Source organism: Mauremys mutica, chromosome 12 (genome assembly GCF_020497125.1).
Source record: "Mauremys mutica isolate MM-2020 ecotype Southern chromosome 12, ASM2049712v1, whole genome shotgun sequence".
NCBI classification, from domain to species: Eukaryota; Metazoa; Chordata; order Testudines; family Geoemydidae; genus Mauremys; species Mauremys mutica.
The window spans coordinates 67707456-67735454 of NC_059083.1; the positions used below are offsets into that span (position 1 = coordinate 67707456).

General features: G+C 49.8%; 2 protein-coding genes across 10 annotated transcripts in view; both read left to right on the forward strand.

The window, feature by feature from the left end:
• Positions 1-14309, forward strand: part of FBF1 (Fas binding factor 1) — a 33899-nt gene extending 19590 nt beyond the window's left edge. For 6 of the 8 annotated variants that reach the window (XM_044982389.1, XM_044982388.1, XM_044982391.1 and 3 more), the window contains 16 exons: positions 1342-1391; positions 2345-2392; positions 2524-2679; positions 4511-4611; positions 5132-5338; positions 6030-6137; positions 6919-7058; positions 7491-7592; positions 7772-7890; positions 8237-8359; positions 9384-9569; positions 10384-10560; positions 11449-11586; positions 11692-11830; positions 13067-13197; positions 14062-14309. In XM_044982389.1, the coding sequence (XP_044838324.1) occupies positions 1342-1391; positions 2345-2392; positions 2524-2679; positions 4511-4611; positions 5132-5338; positions 6030-6137; positions 6919-7058; positions 7491-7592; positions 7772-7890; positions 8237-8359; positions 9384-9569; positions 10384-10560; positions 11449-11586; positions 11692-11830; positions 13067-13197; positions 14062-14145 (2009 nt within the window). In that variant the 3' untranslated portion in view covers positions 14146-14309. The remainder of the gene's footprint in view (positions 1-1341; positions 1392-2344; positions 2393-2523; positions 2680-4510; positions 4612-5131; positions 5339-6029; positions 6138-6918; positions 7059-7490; positions 7593-7771; positions 7891-8236; positions 8360-9383; positions 9570-10383; positions 10561-11448; positions 11587-11691; positions 11831-13066; positions 13198-14061) is intronic. The other 2 variants (XM_044982392.1, XM_044982394.1) reach the window with 2 other exon arrangements.
• A 5158-nt stretch (positions 14310-19467) lies between these two features.
• Positions 19468-27808, forward strand: MRPL38 (mitochondrial ribosomal protein L38). Of its 2 annotated transcripts, none has more exons than XM_044982396.1 (9): positions 19468-19623; positions 21550-21729; positions 22981-23115; positions 23213-23421; positions 23861-23933; positions 24867-24912; positions 25410-25568; positions 26227-26363; positions 27049-27808. In XM_044982396.1, exons 1-9 carry the CDS (start codon positions 19557-19559, stop codon positions 27183-27185), a joined length of 1143 nt encoding a protein of 380 aa, XP_044838331.1. In that variant the 5' UTR covers positions 19468-19556; the 3' UTR covers positions 27186-27808. The 2 variants fall into 2 exon arrangements, with proteins under 2 accessions (XP_044838331.1, XP_044838332.1); XM_044982397.1 differs by lacking the exon at positions 19468-19623 and adding an exon at positions 19692-19710.
• Positions 27809-27999: the final 191 nt, after the last annotated feature.

The window sequence follows — 27999 nt, forward strand, 5'->3', positions numbered from 1 at the left end:
TACAAGTGAGCATTGACTTAACACAGCCTTGAAACTTCACTATGCAGAAGAAAAATGCTGCTCTTAACCATCTTAATTTAAATTAAGTAAGCACAAGACACAGTTTCCTTACCTTGTCAAATCTTTTTTTTTAAACGTTCCCTTTATATTTTTAGTAGTTTACATTTAATACAGTACTGTACTGTATTTGTGTTTGGGGTTTTTTTGTCTCTGCTGCTGCTCAATTATGTACTTCCTATTCCAAATGAGGTGTATGGTTGACCGGTCAGTTGGCAATTCTGGTGTTTGTAATGCTGAGGTACTTCTGTATTAAAAGAGGTTGGATACTATGCAGTCGGGAAGTAGCAGACAGTGGCCTCAGTCATGTGTCAAAGGGATGACATCAAAGCCAATGGGGATGGGAGGTATTTCCCATTTAAGTGGCCAGGTGATGTTGGGTTGGAGCCTGGAAGGAGCACATAACGTGAAGGGTTCAAAGCAAATACGTGTGGTCAGTTGTGTGACTTAAGAGCAGCAGTGCAGGCTGTGGGAGCCAGATGCTGGTGAGAGCCAGATGCCCCTTTCTCTCGGTACTGGCAGAGGGCTGGCCCGTCGCAGAGGAAACGCACTGGGCTTCTGCATGGAGGGTGATGACAGCTGGTTCAGTCTCACATGAGGTCAATAATCTGCCTCCTGTCTGGAGGGTGAGCACCATGATGAGGCTGGCCAAGCAGGAAGGAGTTCGAGGGGGGAGTGCAGAAATGGTGGCCCTTGGGGTGGAGGGGGAGAGCTTGCTGACTCTGCCAGGACCTGCACTGCATGCCTGGGTCCTAGCCTGATTTCCTAGAGGTGCTGAGCACTTGTGGGTTCTAGTGATTTGAGGGGTGTGTGTGGATGAAAACCAAGCCAGTGCTGCATATCGAGCACCTCTCATATGTCAGTCCATATGCACAGAGTAGAAATCTGCCCCAGGCAGTTCCTTGGCAAGGATGTAGAAAGGCAGGTGAAGGGACGAATGTGCATAAAGCATTCAAGGAGGCACTTGCGGGGTCCAAGAGTTTCATTAAAGATGCATCTTTCTTTAGTGCCTAGAGGACCTTCCAGCCCCTCATGGCTCCACTCTGCCCATGTGGTCTGGAGTATCTGTGCCCCCCCCCCTCCACTGTTTCAGTGGCTGGAGGGCTTATGACACTAGCAGGTTCTCCTCATGCTGAAGCAGCACACCTATGGTTAGATGTGGAAGGGCTTCATTTATTTCTGCCAGGCTTCCAATGCTACTGTCTCACTGCTCGTTACACTGAAAATGCCTAAATCCACTGCCATGTCTGAGTGTTAAATGTGTTGAATTTGCACCACCTACAGCTTCTCTCCAAGGACATCCAGAGGGTCTGGGGTTTCCCACACTAACTCAGGTAGGTGTGTGATGCTGCAACACCGACCATGGTGTATTGGGGATAATACACCCCTACCTGTACAGTCATTTTTCAATGGCTAAAATGCAGGAGTAGAAGTGGGAATCAGGAGTCTGGGTTCTGCTCTCTGCTGTCTCACTGACTGGCTATGTAATGTGACCTTGGGCAAGTCACTTATATTCTCCATGCCTCCGTTGCTTCAGCAGTAGAAGGGGTGAAATAACAAACCCTTACTTCCTTTCCAGGAGTCCTGTGAGGTTTTAATTAGTGTTCACAAAATGCTTTGAGGCCCTTGACTGGCAGTGCTCAGAATACATGTGTGAGTGTAGTAATTAATAATGAGACTTGGATTCTAGGTAATTATTGGGTTTTACATTGCCACGTTTTCTTAGTTTTGAGGTGAAAGGTGTGTGTTTAAAATGTATTTATTTTTTAGCAATTTAAGGGGGGAAATTATCAAAGCTATTAAAAAAGAGTGTGTCCCGCAATCCTTACTTAGCTTTTAAGCCTCACTGAGAAGCTGAAACTAGACCTTCTAGGTCCTTTTCATTTCCTGCCCTCCATTGTGGGTGGGTGTGTTTTAATTAAAAGGAATTGATCCTATTACTCCTGAGCCCATCTCAAGCCATAAAACCAAACTAAACACCGAGTCTGTTCCATTGTCTGCTCTGGGGCAGGTGGGAAGTCTCCTGTCCTGTCCATGCTGCCTTCTGGGACAGGAGTCTTTGGAGGTTTCATAGAGAGAGAGTCTTCTGGGAGAAAGGATCCAGATTTGCTGCGGGGTGAGACCAGAGAAGGATTGGCAAGCCTAGAGGAGGGGCGCAAAGTAGGACCAGAATTAATGGCAGCCATTGTAGGGGTTTCCCAGGCTCAGTAGAGTTAAGATGTTCCCCACAGGGGTGGAGGCCATTTAGGAGGAGAAGGTGGCTGAGCTTTTCCTTGTTTGATTGCAGGTTGCCATGTCTGGAGCTCCTCTCCAGCAGGTTCTATTGCCGCAGCAGGTGAGGACAGGGCGTGGCTTCTGCAGAGGAGGACACTGCATCGTGCTGGGCTGACAGGGTGCTTCTGCCACTCTTCATTCTAAAAGGGCTTGGTTTTGTTTCCCCCACCCCTCGGTGCTCTCCCCTTGCAGCTCCGGCAGGCCGAGCCCCTGGCCCTGAGCTTGCTGAATGCCAGTGAGTACGAGAAGAGGCTGGTGGCTTTGCAGGCACAGCTGAGGGAGAATGCGGCAGGGCACCAGGCAGAGCTGCTGAGTGCCCAGACTCGCCTCGCCGAGCTGGAGAGCCAGGTGAGGGACCCAGCCTGCTGGGCTGAGGGCAGAGGCAGGACTGGTCTCTCTGTATTCACACCGTTCTTTCCACTGGGGCCAAGCTAGGCTAGGAGTGATCGTACTGGGCTGTGATAGTAACAGTTAGGAAGGAAATACCTGGGCTCCAAAGGGCAGCAGGATTAGGGGTGCCAGAGACGTGGTTCATCCCTGCCCAGAGAGGAACTGGGTAGGTAACAGAGGGTCTGTCTGCTGAGGGCCGCAGGGAGGGCTCACAGAGATGTTCTAGCCACACCCCTTGTAGTAAAGCCTCAAGATTCCTGCTTTCTGTGCACACCTGCTGGCTGCCACCCAGTGAGCTACCCCTGCCCTGAGGGTGAATGCTGACGTCCTCCATGTGCACTGGTTTGCTCTGCAGGGACCTGACTGCAAGCCAGCTGGCATCCCCCAGGGTACAGTCTGGACTGTTGAACCACTGGGTCCCTTTAACTCTCCAGCCCCGGGTGCCTTTTATGCTGCTTTGCTAGTGACAAGCAGCCTCTCCAGGTTCTGCTCACATGCAGCCGTTAGCAGGAATGCTCTCCCAGCCACTCACAAATAGCTTACGTACAGGGCAAATTCCCCAGCCTGGTGCCCCAGGAATGTGCATCTGGCACTGCTCAGGAACCTCCACCCCCATAACAGTGCTAGCTTGTGAAAAGTCCGTTATTCCATCAACGGGAATGATTATGCACCAGCCTTTGTTAACCTGAGTAGAGATTCCCCAAACACTTCAATCAAAACACACTGGTTTAGGTAAAAGAATAAAACAAGTTTATTAACTAAAGAAAGATAGATTTTAAGTGAATATAAGCGGTAAAGGCATAAAAGTCAGAACTGGTTACAAAAGAAATAAGAGAAATACGCAAGCTATTTCCTGACCTAAACGTTATCAAGTTAAATCAGATTTGAAAGCAAAAGGATTTCTCTGACCCAAAGCTTTCAGCAGTCCATGCTGACTGGAAAGCCTTCCAGTTTGGATCACTCCCCCCAGTTCAGTGATGGGTCTTTGTCTTTCAAGTGATCTAGCTGCTGTGAGTAAAGATGGGGGAGGAGAGGTGGCCAGGTGCCTTTCCAGCGTTCTTATATCCTGACCCTTTTCACTGGAAAAGTCCTTGCTCATGTAACCCCGGTGGGCAGGATCGAAGCTGGGACCTCTGGAGCTTAGTGCACAAGCCGCTACCGCATGAGCTAAAAGCCAACTGGCTGTTAGCTAAGGCTGTAGAGCAAACTCATTGTATCTCTCTCTAAGTGGTCTCGGTGTCACTAGAACACCAGACCCAGGAGGTGTGTGGGTTACACTGGGACATGGAGCCATGCAGTTCTGTTGCATACGTGCCCTGCCAGCTGTCCTTCAGATGAACTGTAAATACTTTGTTTATAACTCTCCTGCTGGTGAATTTCTAATTGAACAAGTAATGGCCTTTTAGCACCTACCTGGTGTGCCAGTGTGCCTTTGTCTTTGAGAAAGTGGTCTGTTTAATGAAAGTGATGGTCTCAAGAAGGAACTGTTCCCATTACATGGCATTAATTCATATGGCATCAAGTATTACAGTACCCAGTTACCCGGAACTACAGTATATTTCAGTAACAATCCTAAGTAAACTCTCATAGCTCCATGTACAATGCTGATATACACATTTTAACATGACAATGATGTGCAGTAGATTATGCATTTTCAAATGATACCTCCCAAGGCATACTTTGTACACAATATATCATCATCCTATAGAAGTGGTGAGCATGGGGTACAGTGTCTCACCCCAGCCAAGAAGGGTCTTCTTTAGCCCGTCTTGGTGACTTTCCACATCAGGTGCGGAAGCTGGAGCTGGAGAGGAATCAGCAGAAGCTGCTCCTGGAGAGTCTGCAGCAGCGTCATCAGGAAGACGTGGAGCTCATTGAAAATGCACACAGGTATCGTGGGCCTACACCCCAGGTACATGCACACCAGCAACATGGACCTTTGCCCCCACACTCGGGGTCCTGCCTGATGCACAGCGTTCCTGGGGTGTGTAGTGCCCCGCTTACAGCACTTGGCCCAGCGTATAGTTGGAGCAGGGGACCGGGCATCAGGGTGCTACTTCCAGATCTCCTGCTGACATGCCGTGTGACTTTGAGCACGACACGTCACACCTCTGTGTCTCAGTTTCCCAATCCGTAAAAGGGGATTTGATCCCCTTTGTCAAGTGCTTTGGGATCTAGTGGTGAAAAGCGCTACATGCTATATATACAAAAATATAAAGAGCTGGGTATTATTATTTATATACTATTAAATCAGCAGCAGGCACCAAAACTGGCACTTAAATTAGGGTTCTGCATTTGAAAATTGACCCCTAAGCATCATATTTCAGATCAGAACCACCCATTAGTGCCCCAGCCCAGCAGGCACCGTGCAAACAGCTCCTCCAGCCTCCGTGTCTCTCCTCGTGGGCAGGAGCCGTGTGAAGGTGATGGAGGAATCTTCCCGGCAGCGCGAGGCGAGGCTGCGCCAGGAGAACGAGGAACTGGCAGCGCAGTACCTGTCCCACTGCCAAAGCGCAGAGCGGGCCAAGTCGGAGCTCCTGGCACAGCAGCAGCGCAGGCTGGCAGAGCTGGAGCAGGAGAAGGTCCAGGAGGTGGAGAGGCTGCGGGAGCTGCAGCGGTAAGGAGGGCTAGGGGAGGGGACAGCCAGCCTGGCGGGGAGCATCTGGGGTCCAACATTGTTCACCTCCCAAAGGGGCCGAAGCTCTTGGAAAGATATTGAATCTGTGTCTGAGCAGATGGGAAACTGGGCCTGGCCGGGATCATGGTGTCAGAAAAAGGCTAGTGCAATGGTATGAAATAACCCCAGCCATGGTGGAAAGTGATTAAAGGTTTGTCCCGATCTCCTGAGTTATGCAGCTAGCCACGAGCATTTGCATCTGCTTGTGAGGAGGCTGAGTACTCTCACCGGCAGGCAGCAGGCCCCTGAGCACAGGCTCCACCTGGCCCGCATCACCCAAGGCAGGTACGCGTGGGACTGTCACTGCAGGGCACAGGGACTTGCACTGGTGTAGAGTCCTTTGGGGTTCCCGGCCGTTATTCTCCCCCTTCCACCCATGCCTGGGCAGGAATCAGCAGGTTTCCTCTAGGAATGAGTTGTCCCCACGAGCTTATCCAGTGACCATCCACCATCGCCTGCAGCCAGGGGCTGAGATCAGCCGGCTGCTCCCGATCGGCTCTCGCTGTGTGTTTCTCTGGGCTCTTGCGGTGGCAACGAGGGCCATGTGTCTGAGCACCGACTGCGGCATAGGCTGCAGGGTACGTAAATAACTAGACATGGTTAACGGGCTCCTCCCCTCTGGGTCCTACAGGGCGTCCATTCTGGAGATGCGCAAAGACCACGAATTGCAGCTACAGAGGTTGAAACGACTGAAAGATCAGGAGATTGACGCGGTAACCAGTGCTACCTCCCATACCAGGTATCGGCTGCCACCTAGCACAGCCTCCTCGCCTTGGTCCTTCAGCTCCCCACCCACCGCACGTAGACCGTGACAGAGGTTGAGTTCCTCTTCCGGTTCTGAAGGAGAACAAGAAGCAGCTGAGTAGGTTGCTTCTTCCCTTCGTGGCTCGGAGAGTCTCTGAAAAACAGAGCTGCTACAGAGCTGGGACACTCCCTCACAGCAAGCTCCATAAACCTGACAGCCCTCCATGGGACAGCTGGGGAACAGTCACACACACTCAGACTAGACGGTCACAGTGGTCCCTTCTGGCCTCGGAATCTATGGGCACAGTCCCCAAGCAGGGGGCTGTCTGCAGGGGAAGGTGGAGTTGGGGTGTTGGGTGGATCCCAACCAAAGGGAGAACACCCGACATTGGTGATGTGTTTGCACAGAAGCCACTGGCTCAGCAAGTAAATTGCCCTCACCACCTCTCAAGCTCTGTCAGTCAATAAATGAGCTTTGTTTACCTCTGAGTAAAAGCAGCTCCTGTCCTTTGCTGCTACCGAGAGGAGGGGTTAACTGAGCAGGAGAGGTTCAGGACAAAGCTATTGTACCCACTCAAGCTCCTAGGCAAGGTGGTGCATATTTATAGCCCAGGGAACCTGCTGCGGAAGCCACAGATTGGGCTCAGAATCGAAGGTTTTGTTGTAAATTAAATCTTTCTAGCCCCTCGTCACATGAGGATAACATTGAAAACATGAACCCAGTGTGAATCGATGCAGCTACCGCATAACTGTGGCCCCACCCCTTCCTCTTGCAGGTCTCTGAACGGCGTCATTGAGCGGATGGAGAAGTTTTCCAGTAACCTGAGTGACCTCTCCTATAAGGTGGAGGCTACTCACCACAACACGTCGCAGGAGCTTGAGATTGGAGCCCGTCAGCGGGACGAACAGCTCAGGGGTACCTGCTTTTTATTTTTTCTAGCAATCACAGTCATGGGTATTTATTACTGTAGCAGTTAGGGGCCCCAGCCTCAATCAGAGCCCCACTGTATGCACACACAGTCACTGCCCCAAAGAACTTACAGTCCAAAAGGAGATGTGTATTGTGGAAGCATCTATGAGCCCTAATCATGGACCAGGCCCCATTGTGCTAGGTGCTGTACAAACAGAGAGCAAGATGATCCCTGCCCCATTTACGCACAGGGAACTGAGGCACAGAGAGAGATTAAGTGACTTGCCCAAAAGCACATAGGGAGTCGGTGGCAGAGAATTGGACCCAGATCCCTGCCCAGTGTCTTAATCACAAGATCATCCGTCCACTCCAGCAGATGTTCCCATTTGTGGCTCTCCTACGCACTTACCTTTCTGAAAAGAATAGTGCCTTGTCCAGGGCTGTACCTGAGCAAGACAACTGCGCCAAAGATCCTCTGTGCTGAAAGCGGCTCCCCGGTAATGTCCTGTAGCCAGACAACACTCCCAGCCAGCCAGACAGGTCAGTTCCCAGCTGTTGTAAACCAGCGCAGCACCATTGGAGTGACACTGATTTAAATCAGCTGAGGATCCGTCCCTGCAACTTTTTTGCAAGACGGACACAATGGTGGCTTGCGCTGGACTGTGGGATTGGCCTGTGAATGGCTGCAGTTTGCTGCACAGTGGTTTTTCTCCCCTCAGTGCTGCAGGACAGACTGATGCGACAGCAGAGGGACATGGAGGAGGAGCGGAGCCGGCTGCAGGAGGTCATCGCTAAAATGGAGGCCAGGCTGAGTGAGCAAACTCGTCTCCTTGAGCAGGTGAGGCGAGGCCGACAACCTGTGTCTTCAGCCTCTGTCTGATAATGGCTCTGACGCGGGGCGGGCCCTGCATGTTCTGTATCCAGTATGGGAACTCTCCTCAACCTGCGGACAGTCATGGTGAGAGGCCAGTTTTTTTCCACAGGTGAAAAACTGTCTTCCTGCTCAGTGGGGAAAAAATCAGGGCAGGGCCTGAACCTCCAAGGCTCAGGCCCTGCCTTGAAGTCAAAGAAAACGGAGGTGGTGGTGGGAAAATATCGGCTTCAGTTTAAGGCACGATTGTACCATAGGCTCGCGTAACCCATGCATTGCTTTCCCTCTATCTGCTGTCATCTCCGTGCTCTAGGAACGCTGGAGGGTGACAGCAGAACAATCCAAAGTGGAATCTCTACAGCGCTCGCTAGAGGAGCAGCGGAGGGTGATGACCCAGCAGCTGACCATGGAGAGGGAAGAGCTGGAGCGGGCAAAGGTCCGGTGTTGTCATGTTTAATGAACGTGATGGTCTCAAGGAGGAAGTGTTCCCATTATGTAGCATTCATTCAGATGGCATCAAGGCCAGGAGAAAAATCCTTTTGCTGGAGGACAAAGGGCAGGATGGAAATAAATCCCCGTAGAATTCAGCATAGCTCAAGGATATTAATCTAATAGGAGTAGAAGATTGGGGGCAGGAAGCAGTTCCACTTGGAGATTAACCACTTGGGGCTTCAGTGAGGCATCACAGTACCCTACGCTTTACTTGGCAATATCTTGGCCTCCTGCTCAATCAGAACCATAAGCCAGCACGTGAGCCTGTCAGACATCACTTGTCGCTCTTGGGCAAGGCGCATGTGCTCCTGGAGCTGGAGCATTTTGTGTTTGCTGGGGTAGCACCTATCTGCTCTTCCCAGAGATGCGGCACTGTGATCAACAGCGTGAGTGACCGAGGCAGCGTTGGGATGGCACGAGGTCAGCAGGAAGGTGGTAGGCTTGTCCAGGTTTGGCAGACATTGGTTGTTGCACAGAGTAACAATGACACACACTAGGTCACGTGAGCGAGAAAAGCCACAGATTGTGGCTGAAGGCAGGAAAATAATGTCAAGTGGAGGGTACTAGTTGCTCGGTACTTTTAAAACCCATTGCTGTAACACTCCCCTCCTGAAAATCACTCCTGTTTAAACTCTGTAGATGTTTGATAGAGACTTCACCACAGGGTGGTGAGATCTACTGTCACTACCTCTGCTTCACTGCCGTGTTGTGGGAACAGTGCAAAACCCTGCCTCAGGAGTACAGAGAGGGGGTTCCACTGTCTGGGTACAAGAATAATACCCAGTTCCCAGGAGCAGCAGCGGGAATCTTAGTAGCAGGAATCCTTTTCACTCTGAAGAGCAGCATAAGGAACCCCCTTTCCATGCTTTCCTGATGGAATGGGTACTCTCTGTGACCTCAAGCCAACCTTCCCTACATCTCTCTGGTTTGGAGGACTTGGTTGCATCTCTCATGCTTTGCTCCCGCAGAATGTCTTGCTGGAGGAGCAGAAGTCGGTCATGCAGAAGTGCGCGGAGGAGCGTCGAAAGCTCGCCATGGAGTGGTCGGAGTTCCACACCCAGCAGAAGCTGAGCAAGGAGCGGACAGAGCGTGATGTCGACCGCGCCCTGCAGATAGACTCCCAGAGGGAAGGGGCCATCATGACCCTGGCAAAGGTACCCCGGCAAAGCATGTTCCCGTTTCAGTCCTTCAGGGCTTGAATTCAGCTTTGTCAGCTGATGGGCTAGAGCAGCTGGACAGACCTTCGCTGACATGTTTCCTCCCCAGCCACTCAGTGATTCCACATGGTAAGGATGTAAATTCCTTCCTGCATCCTCCCCACCCCCGTGTGGTCCCTGCTCCACCCCCTTTGCGCATCACCATGAGGAAATCTCTCTCTCTCTCTCTCTCTCCAGGTATACAGATGATGGCAGCGTAAGAGCAGACCTGATTGTCGGAGTATTTTATAAATCACTGGGCAGTGACTAATACTATTACTGCCAACAAATGACCAGTATTGGTGCATGTTCTCGGCATCAGGACGTAGCTGCCGGGGCAGGGAAGGAGGAGTGCAGTGCGTGGTGTTCTCTCACCCCACTAGCTGTGGGTTGTTGAGCATCACAGCAGTCTCAGTGCAGCACTTTGCCTATAGCATGTGTTCCTGCTGTAGGAAGGAGTTTTCTATAGGGGGACATGGAGCCCTGAATAATGTAGGCAAAGGGAAACCTTCCAAACCTTCCTCTGACTGGCCCAGATTCCTGAGCCAGCTGTTTTGTCTGGGCAGGGCAAAGGAAACAACCTGCATGCTAATGCTTGGGGACCTTCCCCTGCACAACAAAGCCAGCGCTCTAGTAAATGTACAGCAGGGAACAACCCTCCAGTGGGCCAGAAGTTTGCGGGGGCTCTTCTATCACGGATCTCTCTGAGCACTTGGGATGCGTGCTCGGGAGAGGAGCCGATATAGAGCCACCATTGATGCTCTCTTCCTAGGAACAAGCGGATCTGAAAATCAAGGCCAGTGAGCTGAGGGCTAAGGAGGAGCAGCTGGCTAGAGAAAGGGAATCTGTGGAGCAAGAGAGGCAGGAGCTGAGGCTCGAGAAGGAAAGGGTTAATGCGGCCGCTTTGCACGTCAAACAGAGGGCAGAGGAGATTGACAGCATGAGCAAGGTAGGAAGGACAATGACTCCTCCTCTCTTAACCCCTTGCAGTCAGTGCCCCCACAATCCTTCCCCATTAGGATCCAGGAATGGCCATACAGGAAGTGGAGGCCGCAGTGGTGTAAAGACTTGAGAATGGGACTTCAGTTCCCCGTTCTTCCAGTGACATCCTGCGGTTAACCTTGGGCACCTCAATTATCTCTCTGTGCCTTGGTTCTCCCTGTGTGATGGGGGAGAGCGATATCCCCCTCCCTTGATAAAACACGTCGGGATCTCTGGCTGAAAAGCTATAGAAGTCAACAGCCAGGAGCAATGGTTCTTACATGAATGTTTGTTAGTGATTTAGCACTTTAAAACAAAAAAGGGATACAGAGACCTGCTTCATAATACAAGGATCTGTGTGACTGATCCATAGTGGGGGAGGGGGAGGAGAGTACCCGGATGGCTCAGGAGGTAGGAGATGGGATACAGAGCCCTCCACCTCTGAAAGAGATTCAAATCCAGGCCAAGTCCCTGGCAACCATGAGCCATTCCTATCTGGTGGCTGTTGGGTGGCCTGTGTGAAATGAACTTGGTCTCACTTGAGTTCCCAGTGGAACAAGCCTTGGCAGAGGAACCATGGAGATGGAGTAACCCACTCGATCCTTGAGAGATCCACCCCCCAGGTCCTGGTTGAGACCCATGAATGGGATGGCCTAGGGGAAGCTTGCCCTGCTGCTGCACCTGCCTTACTAGCGTGGTGGGTAAGCAGAGGAGGGGAGTGTCCAGGATGTCGGTCTACAAAAATGGCCTGAGGTTTCCAGAGGCACTTACATGGCTCTTTCTCCTCCCCGCTGAGCACCGTCACACCCTTGCTCCCCCACCCCCTACTCACGCTCTGTGTTGCTGTGTCCCCCAGCTGTCCTCACAGAAGTACGAGGAGGGGGAGAGAGCCCTGCTAGAGGCGAAGAAGGTGGAGTCAGAACATCAGACGAGGCTGTGTACCGTGCAGCAGCGGCTGGAACGGCTGAGGCAGCAGGAGCAGCACCTGCACCAGGCAATCAGATCCTCGCGCTTCCCCTCTCATTTTTTTTCTATGTGCCACAACATGCCAGACCCTATTAAACCAGCCTTTCTCCCTCTCTCTCCTCGGGCGGGGTAGGAGCGCCAGAACCTGGCTCATCAAAGGAGACAGCTTGAACAGCTGCGAGAGGAGCTTCCAAACAGCCCGGTGCAGTTCCTGACCAAGCCCTGGGTGCCACACCCAGGTGCTCAAACCAAGGGCCTCTCCACCACGCACTGTAAGCTGCTCCTCCATGCCTGCCAACAGAAAAGCTCTTGAGTGGTTGTTCTCAGTGATTGCTCTCTGTAAATACATCAGGGGGAAGCCCAGGAAGGAAGAAGAGCTATTTAACCTAAAGGACAACGCTGGCTCTAGAATAAATGGGAATAAACTGGCCATGAGGAAAGTTAGGCTGGAAATTTAGAAGCAGGTTTCTAACCATCAGAGGCAAGGGGTTGGGGAACAGTCTCCAATAGGAGGAGTGGAGGCTAGAAACCAAACTGGTTTTCAGGTGGAGTTTGATAAATGTATGAGCAGAATGACGTGCTGGGGTTGCCTGTGATAGCAGGTGACTGGACTCAGTGACCCAAGAGGCCCTCTCCAGTCCCGTGTTCCTGTGAGCAAGGAAATGAGAGGAAAGGCATGTCTACGCTACAGCTGCTACAGCGGCGCAGCTACGGCACTGCAGCTGTGACACTGTAGTGTAGACGCTTCCTATATCGACGGAAGGGGGTTTTCCGTCAGCGGAGTTAGCGACTCGCTTTTGGAGAGATGGATTAAGTCAACAGAAAAATTCTTCTGTTAGCCTAGCCGGGTCTACACCAGGGGTCAGGTCGACCTAACTACAGTGCTCGGGGCATGACATTTTTTGCAGCCCTGAGCGACATCACTGGGTTGATCTAATTTGTAAGTGTGGACCAGGCCAAAGGGACAGCACCCCCTGCATCTTTGTCTCACAGAGCAGGCGGGGCATCTCTGTGGTTCATCTCTCTGGCTTTCAAAGAATAAAGACCTGAGTTGAGTTCTCAAGTCACCTCTTCACAAGAGGGAGCTGGGCTCATGGTCAGAGCAAGGGATTGGAGTCAGGAGTCCTGGTTTCCTGATTTGCTGCATTGGACAGGGAAAATTGGTTAACTTCTCTCTTTCCCTTCTGTAAAATGAGTCTAATGAGTTGCCTACTCCAGAGGGTTAATTAAATGTTTGTAAAGTGCTCTAGGATCCTTGCATGAAAGAGGCTATAGAAGTGCCACATAATCATTATAATTAATCCCCACAATTTCCTCAGGTCCCAGGCTGGGAAAGGGGACTGCCATGCTCCCCCAGGACGTGGAAACACAGGCACAGCAATAATATTAGGAAAGCTCAGTGGGTCCAACTTCCCTGCCTCCCTCTGAGTGTCTCTGTATAGAATACCCGGATGTCCCACGTTGCTCTAACCGCGTGTGTATCCTGCACTATTGTGCTTTCGTTGCAGATTTCCCCCCTCCTGTTATTGACTTACCTTGGCACAACTCTGGCAGTATGGGGGGCACCCAGGGCACAGCAGGAGCAGGACCCGCTGAATCGTATGCCAGACTAGTGCTGCTGAAGCACACAGCGGAGCGGGTAAGATGAGGTTCCGTAGCATTTGCTCAGATGTAAAAGGGACCCAGCCTCAGGTCTGCTACTGAGCTGGGCTTTGGCTTTGGCACCATCTGGACTCTCCCAGGAAGAGAGACAGCGAGGGCTCAGTGCCACCTGCCGATGGATGGGTTTTTCTCTGAAGGTTGTTGCTGGGCAGTAAAGCTGTTTGTTCCATGCTGCGCTGCGAAAAGGTCACTTTAGAGAACAGACATGCTGGTGTTTCCCTGCTACACTTAAAGCAGAAGTGGATGAACAACAGAAGCAATGACGGTCATAAATTTTTGGCCAACCAGATTGTCAAAGCTCCTCGTTTGCTTGCCCCACTTGGGCTGCTAGTTAACAACCTTGTTCACCACTGGAGTGGGGTGTATGTCCTGCTCCAGACCCAGTTTTCTGAGATCCTCAGATAGAAGGTGCTATATCAGGGTGGTTAATCCTTGTTCTTTTGGTGCTTGGTCCCACTCTCTCCAAATTCTCCCATCACTCACCTGCTCTTCCCCCAACACCCCTGCATAATTGGGATTCTGCGTTGATCCCTTAGAATGCTCATGTTCCTATCTAGGAAAGAAAGGTTATTCAGGTTGTCTGTGTGGATCCCATTCAAGGTGCACATGTACCTCAGGCATGCCTTAACCGGGATCCACACAGACAAGACATTTTGGAGAACCATAGTTACAGTGCTGGTGCACTCACCTCTCAAAGCCTAGGCTCTGACTGCTTCTGATACTTACCTTATGTGTCAGTTCCCAAGACAGTGATTATCTACCAGGCATGTGGGCATCTGTACTCTGCCCTCAGGGAGTTCCAGCCACAACCAGTGATGGCCCTTCCCCCCTCTCTCTGCAGGACCGGGATTTCTTGGAAGACGAGCAGTTCTTTCTAGAGACCCTGAAGAAAGCTTCCTACAACATGTCATCCCAGACAGCATGAGGAGTTCAGCCCCACGCAGCGCTGGTTGAGCTGGCGTTTTCTACGAAGACAATGCGGGATTTTGTCATTTATAATCTTTTTTTAAAAATCCAAAAATGAGTGGCTGGAAAAATATAAATGGTCAGATACATTCAGTCAGGCAGCAGCTAGTTTAAAAAACAAAACAAAAAAATAACCCCTTTGCGTGTGAATTTTTAACTATGTCTGACTGAGAGCCCTACAGCCTAAAGTCTTCCATTACTTCAGCTGTGAGCCCTTCAGAGCCTGGATGGTCTTTTCATTATGCCCATCTCTCTCTCTCTCTCTCTCTCTCTCTGGGTTTTATGCTGTTGCCTATCGCCATAGTGTTGAAGCACCTTCCGCGTACAACAGCCTGGCAACAGTGAAGTCCTAGGGATCTCCCGAGACACTTTGTTTACCTGAGCGTCCGCAGGTGTAGCTGCAGTTCACCATTCCCGGCCAATGGGAGCTGTGGGAAGCGGTGCCCTGGCCTGTTTGGACCCACTGATCTATTGGCTTTCCTTGTAAAGAGGATCCTCCCTGTGTGCTCCTTTCTTGTCGACTTGACAGTCTCTGCAGTAGCATCAGGCTCAGTCAAGCAAATAGACTTACAGTCTATACTGCAATACACAGTGACCAGCCAGAGAGACAAACATTACTCCCCTCTGCCGGGCCAAAATCTGCTTCTCACCTTCTGGTGACCCGTTTTAATTTACATACCTTAAGAATATAGTTTTCAGTACAAATACCTCTTAACTATCCTCCGTACGTGCATTTGCAATGATTATGGTTCCCAGTGGGCTACTGCCTCTCAGTAGAGACCTTACATGCCACCCTTTGGCAAACAGTTATGCGTGTACCTGACGCCGGGGATCCCTGTAAAACTGTGAGTATCCCTTACGCGCACTGCCACTTAGCATCAAGAGGTCCCTGGGTCACAGTCAGGTTTGGGTGGAGTCTGAACCACAACCCGACACTCTTGGGCTTGGGTCAGGGCGTCTCTGATCCCCTTCTCCTGCCCCGGGGGGGTCAGTGCAGCAGTGACTGTATGACCTGCTGCTGCTGGCCACCACCATTGCTGGCTGTGCTATGCCTGCTGCAGAGTGTGTTGATGAGTCCCAGCACAGCAAGGCAGTGTCATGGCACATACAGCTGCGGCTGCGTTCCCGTCCCCGACAGGAGGCAGTTGGAGACAGATCACTAGCCCCAGGTGTGGGGAGGAGGAAGCCCCATCAGGCTGAGCCCCAAGGGCGAGGTTCATGGGAAGGGTTGGGTTCGAATGACTCAGGGTTGGGTCAGGTTCGGGTGACTGTGCTCTAGTCGGGTTCATGTCAGACTTTAGGCCTGAGCAGGCTAGCAGAGATGCTGTGGGGCGCTGGCAGGTTCCGTACCTTTGGAGAAGAAGCTAGTTCAGTTGGGAAGGGGAATTATGTTATTGGGGTTGGTAAAGGCGCATAGAGCCTTCCGATGCTGGGTCGCTGGTTAAAATCCAGCCTAGGACGCTAGCGGCTGCAGAATGTTGTGGATTCTCTCTCAGCCATGCAGGTTCCGATTAGCCTTGCTCGCTGGCTGCTGATGCAGCGTGGGAGGTTTGTGTCTTTGTTGCTGTTGTGAGTGATTTAGTCAAAGAGCAGTGGTGCAGCTCTCACATTAATACCAGAGCCGTTCTCCCACTCTGCTGTAAGAACACAACGACCTTAGATAAAGAACACAAGAGCCTCTTAGCTGCTGACGGAGGAGAAGAGCGCTAGCAGTGCCAAATGTTTTCTGCTTGTCTTAAGACAAGCTTCAATTTTCATTACTCTCAAATGCAGCATGTACCCAAAGGGAGAACTGGTCTCTTTGCATCTGCTCCAACACCACCCCCAGCATTTGCTTTTATATTTTAAATAATATAGTAAAATCTGAATGCCTTGTAAGAAGAACAAAAGCCCTCACCACTGAACAGAATCTAGCGAAAGAACAGCACCGTGTCTTTTTCTTGGCTGCCCTATGAGTAATTTACAGAGGGCTGTGCATTTAACCGCCCTTGTCATGCTCCATTATCATCCATTTGCCAACCCATCAAGGAGAGAAATGCTGCTTATCTGGGCTGCCATTTATGTGCTGAGAGATTGGAAGGAAAGAGAAGCTGAAGATAATGGGGACGGACAGCGCCAAATACCACAGATTGGATTCTTATCTCGTTACATCAGTGTAAACCTGGAGTAATTCAAATTGACTTCAGCAGGATAACTCCAGATTTACATTGGTGTCGGATCAGAATCTAGCCCTGTGCTTCTGTCAGGGAGTGAATTAAGGTGCAGCAGGGGACTAATGGGGCTTGGATAGCACCATGATCAGCTTCTGTGCCTGTGTGTTGTTATCGATCCCAGTCCTCGAGCACTGTGGTGGCACTGGCATTGTTCTGTTGGAGACAAAGAAGGAGACCGTGGGGGGTGGAAGAGAGGAGGATTGACCTTTTTGGAGACAAGGCTGGTTTAATTCAGGGTCTAAATTGTTTCAGTGCCTCCTCCTGTAATTGAGCTATTTGTGGCCTTTGTTGCAAAGATGAGCCAGAGAGGATGTCAGGTGCTGCGCTCGGTGATGTCTGTGCAATGCCACTGAAGACTGGGAGAGGTGGAGTCAGTGGTGGAGCTGAGAAAATAACCCAACGGGCTCATCTAAATCCATGTGCACCAACACATTAAAAATTAATCCAGATGCTACTTTTTGCATTCCGCCCCCACTCCCTTGTGCTGGGGTGCTGCATCTTGCCTGCTACTGCATGCTCACGGCTAAAGGAGGCTGTGTTGCCTAGGAGTTACAGTACTGGACAGTGAGGGAGGCAGCACTCCTGGGTTCTAGTCCCAGCTCTGCTACTGATTCACAATGCGACTTGGCTCCCCTTACATGCAAGAATGTCCCAGTCAGGTCACATCCCCCCCACAGCCTGAACCAATGGCACATCAGGCTGATGCGGTTAAGGCACATCAGTTTCAAAGCCACCACTGCACAAGGAAGTGATGTGATCAGCATCATGCCCACCTGCCTTCAACTGCCCTAAGTCAATGAGTCGAGTACCCATTTTGCAAGTGGGTGAACTGGAGGTGGTCTTGCAGCGTGAGATCAAGTGAGACTCGAACCCATGACCTACAGGCTTGTTGGTGAGGTCTAACCCACTCAGTGTTACCTGAGCTTAGATGGGGGGTTTTCTCATTATGTTTCTGCTCTTTACACACAGCTGAGCTGTGGGAAAGCCCTAATCCCCTGCTCTAGCCCTTCCATGGAAGGAGCTGAGCTGATCCCCAGTAATCCCCTATGGGCTATTCCATGGAGAATCAATGGCACCTCCTCAAAGCAGACAGCAGGCTGGCCTGAATTCCCTTCCTGTTGCTGCCAGGAGACACACTAGCCATCTGAAGCGGTTATATAGGCTAATGTAATCATACGCCAGCCCAACTGTAAAACAAGAATGGGTGCAAAGACGACACAAGCATCTCAGCTGTTTCAGTGTGTAGCTCTGCATGAAGAACGACACTGTACCTTGACATTCTAGCCTTAGGAAGATAGGCATTGACCATGAAAAAGCATGCTGGATACATCTTTCCAATCCTGCTGTCTGGACTGGCTCGCCTTCTCTTCCCTCATCCAGTGCAGCCTCCCCGGGTTCAGCATTCATTTTAAAGTGCTGGGGATCCCACCTCTTCCCAAGGGAAACTAATCCACCCTCTCACTGTTAGGCACGACTTGCTGATGGGCCCCCTAGATTTACCCATCACGTTACAAACAATCCACTTTCATAAATTCAAGGGGAAAGTGGCTGGTTTCACTCAATTCCCCCAGTCCAGTGAAGCAACTGTACTTCTGTCTTTTAGTAGAAGGTTGGAACTGATAATTAGGCTGGAGCGGAGAATGCCTATAACATTGGTCTCTGACTATAAATGCCGTAGTGTGGCCTCTCGCTCAGTCCTTTGGAATGTTCTGTTTGCAATCTGTACCTCTCACTGTTACTGTGCTGAGCCTGGCCTCCTTTGCAAAGCCCTTTGAGATTTACTGATGAAAAGTGCTAGCTGAAAAGTCTTTTCTTCTCTGTGATTCCAGTTTCTCAGCTACCAACGTTCCGGTTCCATTCCTGCTGTTGCACTGACCTCTGGTGGCTTGGGAAGAATTGGAAAGGACAGCTAGCCCATGTCCCTTCTTTCAAAATATTCCTCAACTCTGATTCACACATAAGCTTCTGCCCAGTTCAGGAGCCGGGCTGTGATGATTCCCCTCGGCACCTTGCACAGATGGATGTTCTTGTGTGAGTGGAAGCTCGCCAGCATAGGATGTCATTTTACTAATTCTGGCCCCGATCCATGGGTGTGGACCGCAGCACAGAGCTCCACTAAAATCAAAGGGGCTCTCTGCAGGTGCATGGGTCCCATTTCAGGAGCCTTAGTGCACAGAACTACAAATATAACCACACCGCAGTTAAACTTTGATGCATGGAGGGGACCTGTGTCCCCCTTATTTATTTCTGTAACGGGCCTCAAGGGAGATGGTTTTGCTCTGAGTAGTTCCTCACATTGCTCCCTTCATCTCAATTGACTAACTCTTCATTTAATTGCATCCCTTCCTTGCTCTTTTTATTTCTAATTAAGACAACTTGTTAAGTAATTACAATCATGTTTGTCTTTGAGGCACTCAGTGACCTGGGCCCAGGGCATCCAAAAGATGGGAAAGCTCCAGGATGAAGACCATGGTTGTCAACGGCACTCCTCTGGCTCAATGGTTGCACTCACTTCACATTTTCAAGGTTTTCTTTTGGAAAAAAAGTCACAAGGACTAGAAACTTACTTAAAAAAAAAAAAAGCAAAGATTCTCACGTGATCACCTGACTCCAGCAGTTAGAGCTTTACAAAATATATTAAAAATGGTGGGATTGGCGATACAATCATAAGAGCCAGCAATGCTGGAAATGGCACCATCATCTTTACCAAGCGTATTACAGGCAGCAGCTAGTAGCCCTGCTTGTACGTAAGATTGCCCAGCAGTTCCCTTTATAATATAGCAATGAGAATGGCTCCAGCAGGGTCCCTGGAGTGGTCCCCACCAGCAAGCCCGCTGCCCTTCACTGCAGCCTGCCAGCCAAACTCCTCCTGTGAGTGACACACCAGGCTGCAGCTGTTAATCAGGACCCCATTTTGTAGCTGGCAATCATATTTGCCTTGGTAAAATAAATACATGGCCGCTCGCTGCCCGGGGTTGGAGTCTCTAGTCCTTCACCCCATGATGAGGAGGTACCTCATTTTGAGGTCTATTTTGTAACATTTTCATTCAGGCACTAGCTCGGTCAGCCCTTCCGGGCCCGTCTCTGGCAAACGCAATGCGGGACATGCTGTGGCCCGGGCGGGGCTTCCAGTGCTCGGCGTCGCAGCGCTGGCAAAATGGCGGCGCCCATCCTGAGCGCGGCGCTGTACGGAACACGGGCCGGGCGGGCGTTCGGTACCGCTGGTGGGTGACCGCTCTTACCCCCGGAGCCTCTCGGGCTCGGGCCCCTGGGGCTGAATGGCCGGGCGCAGCGGGAGCACGGGGGCTGAGGTCTCGGATGCCTGGGTTCCCTGCCTGGCTCCCCAGATACATTGGGGGGGCAACCGTCTGTCCTGGGATTCCGGGGTGGGTGGGCTCTCGGACACCTGGGTTCCCTTCTCCCCCGCTGTGTGGGGCAGCTTTGTGTCCCAGGGTTTCAGAGAGGGGCAGCGTCTCGAACGCCTGGGTTCCCTTCCCAGCTGTCACTCGCTATACAGAGCAACCATCTGTCCCAGGGTTTGCTGTGTGGGGCAGCTGCCTATCCCGAGCTGCCCCAGTCCCTACTTATGACAGACATGCAGCTTGCTGGGTCTTCTGGGGCCTGTAACCCCCTTTAGGGCCATGGTGGTGTTAGGCCTGAATAAAGATGTAGCACAAAAACCAGTTATGTCAATCTGACTGAAGTCAGCATGTTTCATAAAGCCCTGGGAAAAAGTGAGATACGAAAGGGAGGTGCATTCCTCAAGTTACCAGCTGCGTTAACTCCTGTCTTCCAGTGTCTGGTGCTTGGCAACTATGCTGATAAAAAAGTTGCTGGGGCATCACAACTTGCTTACATTATAAAGAAAGACAGATGTGCTTTGTTATTAGGGTTTGTTACTAACCAAAGGGGGGTGGGATATGGGTTGTGTGAAGTGAATAATTTATGACGTAATAAAACTGTCTATATAAGCTATACTAAGCTGTAAAGGGGGGGCTGGTTCTTTTCGGATACGAGCTGTTCTTTACTGATACGTGCACTTATCAATAAAGAACTTTTGATCGGACCTTGCTGGTGTTGCCTGGTCTCTCTGCGGTCAGACAACGAACTTCGCTGTTGGGGTTCGAGTCCCCGACAGTGGCATTAGGGTGCTAGCTCAGTGTGGTGGTGACTGCAAGTGACAGCAGTTGTGCGGTGGGATGGGGAACTGATGAAGCATCTCAACACATGGTCACCCTGTTGCTGTGCTGGCCGTTGGGGACTCCCTTCCTTACCCATTTGTGTATAACGAACACTGGCCTGTGCTGCTATCAGTAGCGTTCCCACTTGCCCTGAATTTGGGGGGTAATACCAAACTTACTGCACTGATCCCCTGGTGTGCTGGATCACCCCAGAAATTACTAGGGGCTGAGAATAAGCAACATTGTGTTTTGGCTTTAACATAAATTCAAAGCCCTCCACAGAACTGACTCAGGTTACTGGAGAAACAATCCCTTTCAGTGTGGCCATGACTATCTTCAATAGTTATGTAATGGAAAGGTCCATTTGCAAGCATGAGGAGCGGCGCTTTCTCAGCTGCTGGCCCGGGATGGTGGAATTCAGTCCTGGACCCATCGGAGTGTTCATTTATTTCACTGCCTTGAAAACAATTTTTTTAAAGTGTAAAAGGGAAGAGGGGTAATTTAAAAACACACGAAGGAGAAAAACTTAACCTACTCTTCCCCCAAAATTAAACTGCCCAGGTACCATGGTGATGAGCAGAGTATATAAACCTCAGTAGCGTGTGTTGGAAATGGTAGAAATTTGTCCTTGATTTCAAACAGTTTGCTTTTATTAGCACTCTTCCTTTGAAGATGTTAAAGTACTGTACAAAGATTAATGGATTGAGCCTCGCATGCACTGCTGTATATCATCATCTTCATCCTACGGTTAGGGAAGCTGAGAGAACATAAGTTAAACTGCTGGCCTGAGGCTACAGCAGGCTGGGGGTACATCTGGGAATAGAACCCAGGTCTCCTAACTTTCAGGTCTATGCTGTAGTCACAAAATCATCCTTATACTCTTCGTCCAGTCTAAGCCCCCTCTGATCTTGTCTATCTAGCATGTGATTGTCAGTGTCTTTGTAAAATGAAAACCTCCTGTGTTTTCAGCTGCTCTCTGCAAGCGGGCAGCCCCTCTAGGACCAATGCCTAATGAAGACATAGATGTCAGCAACTTGGAGACACTGGAGAAATACCGCTGCTTCGCTCGCTATTTCAAAGTGGCTGAAAAGGAAAGTAAGAAGACTCCTTGGTGGCAAACGTACAGGAAGCATGTCACACCAGAGCAAGGTACCCAAGGGGAGGGAGATGAGTTACTTTTGACTTCTGTTGCTCGAGGGAAGGGGGAGCTATCTGTAGGCCAGTAGTTATGCATTTAGCACCAAAATGTGCTCCATGAGGGATTGATCAAATACTTGTGTGGGTAGTAGACCCCTTGCTGCTGTAGAAATTTGCAAAGGCTATGCTCCCTTCAGGGAAACTGACTAGAATCTTCCTCTTAAAGGAAAGGGCTTGCCAGATGCAACTAAATCTTTGGCTTCCCTTGACTCAAAGATTAGGGAGGAGAGTAAGGAAGCTATTTCCTGGGGCTCCTGTAATACAAAGGAAAATAAACCATAAGGTCTCCAAGCTCTCCTTTTGAAGTATGCAGGAGTTTAGTTTCTAATGATGTATTATATTTATTTTAATTCATAAAATGGCTAGTAAGCACCCACCCTATATTCTCAGGCCCAGATCCTCAAAGATAGAAGCCGAAATTCCCTTGGGTCTGAGTGCCTTTGTACCACTTAGTTTTCAGTTAACCAAGCCAGATGAGCTGTGTTTCACGATACAATTTAGGTGATTGGAAAGCAGGGAGTGGAAATATCCATGGGTGTATCTGTGGACCTGTTTAACAGGCTTGATACTTAAGCAAAACTCAGTCTCAAATGAGCTTCAGCGAGAGTGCGAAGTACTTTTTATCCTTAGATGTCTCCAAATCTTTTACAAAGCATTGTTAGATACTGGGGTTGTAATGGCTGCATAGACAGAATAGCCAACATGCATGCACTAGCTCCCCTATAGGCAAGAACATCAGAATCAGTTGTACTGAGAAGTCGTGGCTAACGTTCCACTTGAGTTATTCCCTATGTGCTTTCTGGGAAAGTGCCTTGTGATTTTTATCTTGTACGAGAGATTGGCAGAAGGGACCGTGTTCCATGTTCCACTTGAAGGAGGGCCCCTGTAACAGGATTATGCTGTAGTAGTACCACTGACAACACTAAACGTTTCAGTGGTATCAGAGTTACTCACTTGCCAGGCAGCTAGATTATATGGTGTGGACAAAATACTGTCCCAGCCTTGTTATGCGTTCCATGCGCGCACAGGGGTCTGTCTGCACAGAGCTCATTGCAGGATCAGGGCTTATGCCTGTAATTCATCTGATTATTTGTATCCCTCATGCATTTTTGGTTTGTCTGTCACAGTTGCCCATGACTGCTGGACAGAAAGAACAGAACGGGGCTTATTTTAGGTTTCTCACTTACATGATTTTTACCTTAGATGAAGAGGCAAAGATAGACATTGGCCTGCCTTACTACAGACCATCACGGGCAAAGCAACTGAAGGAGAGAAAAGAGATATTGAAACAGAACCGCCTGAGCGTGGAAATGGAAAGAGCATCCCGCCTCAAGACGTGTATGTACCCTGCAGTCTTGGTTTCCTCTTCTTCTGTATCTGTGGTGGCTTAGACAACCCCTCCACGTGTCTCTCAACTCCTTATTTGCAATTGCAGTGGTGATTCCACTTGACGAAGTCAAGGCAGAGTGGGAGAAAACCAATGGCCTGTTGCATAAGCAGCGTGTCGCCGAGCACTACGGGATATACCGCGATATGTTTAATGAAGCCACGTTCATCCCCAGAGTGGTTCTGCGGATAGAATACAACCTAGATGACGAGCATGTCATGCCAGTATATCATGGGAACTTTGTGACACCCACCGAGGTATCTTATACTTGATCACGAGGAAGAATATTAAAGTGTGCCCAAGTTAATCAGAAGCCACACAAGTTTTAACTGGCCTAACAGCACAGACACTTACTGTAAGAGGAATGTGCTTTTCAAAGAAATCCAGTGGAAAATCATATGCTTTGGAGATACTTCTAGTTAAGATAAGGAAACAGTATTACAATGGATTCATTTTTAAATGAAATGGTGAACTTGCTTTTAATAAAACTCCTCTACCTTTCCTGGTGGAAATTGGTTCGCTCTGTGGCAAAGCCAAATTTGATTTGTTCTGTTGGGGCTGTTTTTAATTGTACAGCCAGGTTATGTCTGAGTGACTCATTCAATTTCTCTGTTTTTCAAAAAATACATAATTTTAATGCAAACAATCCTTGGGAGCATTCACGTTCACGACTGTCTCTTTACATTGCGTATTTAGGCTTCCAGTTCCCCAGAAGTGATATATGAGGCAGATGAAGGCTCCCTGTGGACTCTGCTGCTCACTAATCTGGGTATGTATCAAGACTTTCAAGAACTGCCTTAAACTGGCTGTTGCTACCCTCTTTTGTTTTGAAAATCGTATTAGCTTGGGCTGCATAACCTGAGTGATGCAGTGGGGTGGTCATTCCATAGGGATTGTTCAGCCACACCTGCAGAATCACACCAGAAACTGTGCATAGAAGGGTTAGAATGGAAAGATCTGCTTGGCAGAAGGTGGTGGAGCTGGATGAAGGAATACCAATACTCTGCTCCTCTGACCAACCTTTAATTAGAGGGATTAGTTATTTTGCAAAGTGCAGTGTGAATGCTAAATAGTGTCACAATATTCTTTACATACACTGGAGAGTTCAGCCTTGCAAAATTTCTCTGAGGGTGGCAGTACTATGCCCATTTTGCAGGCAGAGAAATAGAGTGGTGAAACGATTTGCCTAGTGTCTGACACACTGCAAGGGAAGCCAGGAAAAGAGAGCTGGTTTCCTGACTCCCAATCTTATGCATAACCACAAGACTGTCCTCCTCTGCGCATCTCATACACAAAGCTTTATATTTCCAAAGTGTTCTTACAAACATTAACTGATTTCCACAGCATTCTTGTGAAGTAGGTAGGTCAGTATCTCTGTCCCCGTTTTGTAGATTAGGGAATCAAGGTGCAGCAAAGTTGAGTGACTCACCCAAGGTCACGCAGTGAGTCGGTATCGACACAGAAGTTGGAACTCGGGGGTTGCCGGCTCGCACCCTTGAACTCCATCCTCTTGGGACTTGTTCCAGTTGTTTTTCTGACACAATAAAGGGTTGGTAGAGAGCAGCTGAGAGGTCTGGAGGCATCATCCCCTTTTCCTGTTGGACTTAGGGAATTCTGATTTTGGAGTAGATCCTATCAATAAAGCAGCAGGCAAACGCACAGTACTTGTCATTAAGATGTGTTTTTCTCTGTGTGCGCGCAGATGGACACCTGCGAGATGCTGATTCTGAGTACATCCACTGGCTGGTGTGAGTATTGCAAACCAATACATCTGCGTAATGCATATGCTTTAGGGACGGCAGCCCCAGCCTCCTAAGCCCTGTGAGAGGAAAAATGGCCAAAGGAATGGGGAAAGAGCTTCCCAACACAGCTTTGAAATGTAGTTGCCACAAAGACAAAATCTGGCAAATGTCGACTTGGCTTTTCCCTGATCATCTGGCCTGCATAGTGCTGGTCAGACATCAGTCCTGAAGCACTGTTATCACTAAAGCTAGAGTAGTTCCAGGAATTGCTACTCTTTTCTGTTTAGCTCTCTGGATGTGATTTGCTGCTTCCCCTGACTAGGTCTGTCTCTAGTAGCTGCATGCTTGCTATGGCAGGGAATAGCCCAAAGCTACACAAGGGGAGAGCATGCCGCAGATCTTCCCACGCACGACTTCAGTGCTATGATTTTGATCAGAGATGTCAAAAAGAAACTAAAGCCAGCCACTTGGATAATGACTGAAAAACGTCTTGCACTTCACAGGACCAACATTCCAGGCAACAACGTAGATTCGGGGACAGAGATTTGCCATTACTTCCCCCCATTCCCTGCCAAGGGAACTGGCTACCACCGCTTCGTCTTCCTCCTCTTCAAGCAGGACCGACCAATCGATTTCACTGAAGATGTTCGGCCGACCCCATGGTAACGTTGAATCTCGAGTCCCTGCCAGGTTCTTGTGCCCTGGATGATCAGAGCGGACAAAGCTGAAAAAATCCTGCTGCTCTCTGAAAACAGTTTACCCCCTGAGATTACTTGTAATAGTAACTGACTGTAACTGAAAGGTGATTTTCCTCTGTTTCAGCTTGTTTCCTTTGCACTTTGGACAGCGCTGGGGGCATCGTCACTTTTGCTGTTTCCCTTGCTTACTTGTTTCCACTAACAAAACAAACCCTTTGCGGGTTTTATGCGCAGCTGGTCTGTGAAGACACATGCTGGTATTACTGCTACCACAGCCTGCCCCGTTTGTTTCACCCACCTGTTATACCTTTTCTTAAGTGAAGGCCCCAGGCCTGCAGTGGGATCAGTATGGAAGACGCTTGCACCTCCATGGCGTCCCATTGATTTTGCCAGTAGAACAGGATGTTAAGAAAATGATTTGCCAGATTGATGTGACAAGGCCAATTTATGTATGGCTGGCATGCTTCCACCTCAGGCTGCCTGGGGAGTTTGACTTTAAATAGCCATGTAGGTTTCTTTCCTGGGGTTTGTTTCTTCTCCATCTCTGCAGAATCTGTGGTGATGTGGGATTGTTAGCCATGGAAAAGAGAGACCCATCCTTTTATTTCTGTCTTGTTTTCAGCCACAGTCTCAAGATGAGAACCTTCAAGACGTTTGACTTCTACAAGAAGCACCAGAACGATATGACCCCAGCTGGGCTGGCATTTTTCCAGTGCCAATGGGATGATTCCGTTACTCACGTCTTTCACAACCATCTCAGTAAGAAACTCACTTTATAGGGGTATGGGGCAGTGCCTGTTGCATGAGGCGGGGGGTCCCTTTCTCTTCCGACCGCACCATCCATAGTCAACCATAACTAAATGTATTCTGAAGAAGACAAAGTCATTTGGTAGGGCCTGAGTTGGGAAGGGACAAGGGGATGAAAGCAGTTTGCTCAGATGTCAGACACACCTGACTTAAATCAACTGTGGCCACGCCGGCTCTCTGTGATGGAGCAGATGAGGGTTCCTGGAGGCATGGACGTGTGAGTGCGGGGTGAATGCAAAGGCCAGTTCTGAATGTCCCCCTTTGGGACAGTTGCTCTAACTGGTTCCTAGTTAGCCACGTATCACTGGCACATTAGTCTGACACTGGGAACATTTACAGTTGAGAATTAGAAGCGCTCGCCTTCGCCTTCAAAGGCTTCAGCGTGTCCATGGCAGTCTAAGGGATCAGCCTTACTCCGGTGGGCTTTGAATCCCATTTCGACTGGACGCTTTAAAATAACAATGGGAGAGTACGTGGTGGAGAGAACTACATGTGTGTTTTTGATCTATTGTTCTGCCCGAGGAGGGAGACGTGGTATCTTTGGAACGACGGAGAGTGGGCAGGACCTGGTGGGTTGGTGTGCAGGGTTAGGTTTTGAGCTGTGTCTTGGCTAACGTTCAGCATTGTCCCTTTGCAGACATGAAGGAGCCAGTGTTTGAGTTTGTGCGGCCCCCTGTGTATCACCCCCCTCAGAAGAAGTTTCCACACCTGCAGCCTCTGAGGTACCTGGATAGGTACAGGGACAGCCACGAGCCCACGTATGGCATTTACTAAGGAGTTTGCCACCTCTCCAGGAGCTCCAGGCCATTGGGGCAGGAATACTCTACCTTCTCCAGATGCGTCAAATGACTGTACTGTCTGGGATGCTCCATGTCTCCGGGAGAAGGGGAGTGTGGACTTTCGGAATCACAGCATGATGTGATCCAAGCTCGGTTTCATTGACAATACCGGAAAGGGTGTAACTGAGGTTCGCAGATATTTCTGCTATTGGCAGTTACCTGGTCAAAAGCCTTGTTAATAGAGGGTATTTATGGCCATGAGAGCGTATCCATCTCCGCTCTGAAGGAGCCAGATGCTAGTGGTAGCTGAATGGCCCAGGGTCCTCCAAAAGCACCATGTCTCACTTCACTGCAGGAGCCAGAGTTCTAAGCATAGGTGGGCCAAGGCTGACTCGATCTGGTTAGCCAGTTCAGATCATGTATCTGTGCAGTGACAGAAAAATACCCTCCTCTAAATCCAACCCAGTGATCTGTGCAGCCTGGCAGAGGCAGAACTGTCCATCCGGTGTGTCATCTCCTTCCCCTGCCATGGACTTCCCAGGGCTGGGATCCTGAGCGGCATCCTTCATATGTTTGTACAGATATTTCAAAAATCTGAATAAACACTTTCCAAGCGAAGCTGGTGACATGACTGGGTGTGAGTCGCTGAGAGCTTTGGGGAACCCACAGGGATCCTGCCAGCAGCTAATGCAGCAGTTCGAAATGTATCGGGCTCTTTGTGCATTTCAGGATTGGTGAGATCAATGCTTTATGCTGAAGGGCGGCTTCCTGCTGCTCTGGACCCTCACTCCCCCACCCCTGCTGCTCAC

Coding starts and splice junctions, on each gene's coding strand:
- MRPL38 (XM_044982396.1), top strand. CDS start 19,557: ATGGCGGCGCCCATCCTGAGCGCGGCGCTGTACGGAACACGGGCCGGG. Junction 23,422..23,860: donor ACTTTGTGACACCCACCGAG/GTATCTTATACT, acceptor TTGCGTATTTAG/GCTTCCAGTTCCCCAGAAGT. Junction 24,913..25,409: donor GAGTACATCCACTGGCTGGT/GTGAGTATTGCA, acceptor TGCACTTCACAG/GACCAACATTCCAGGCAACA.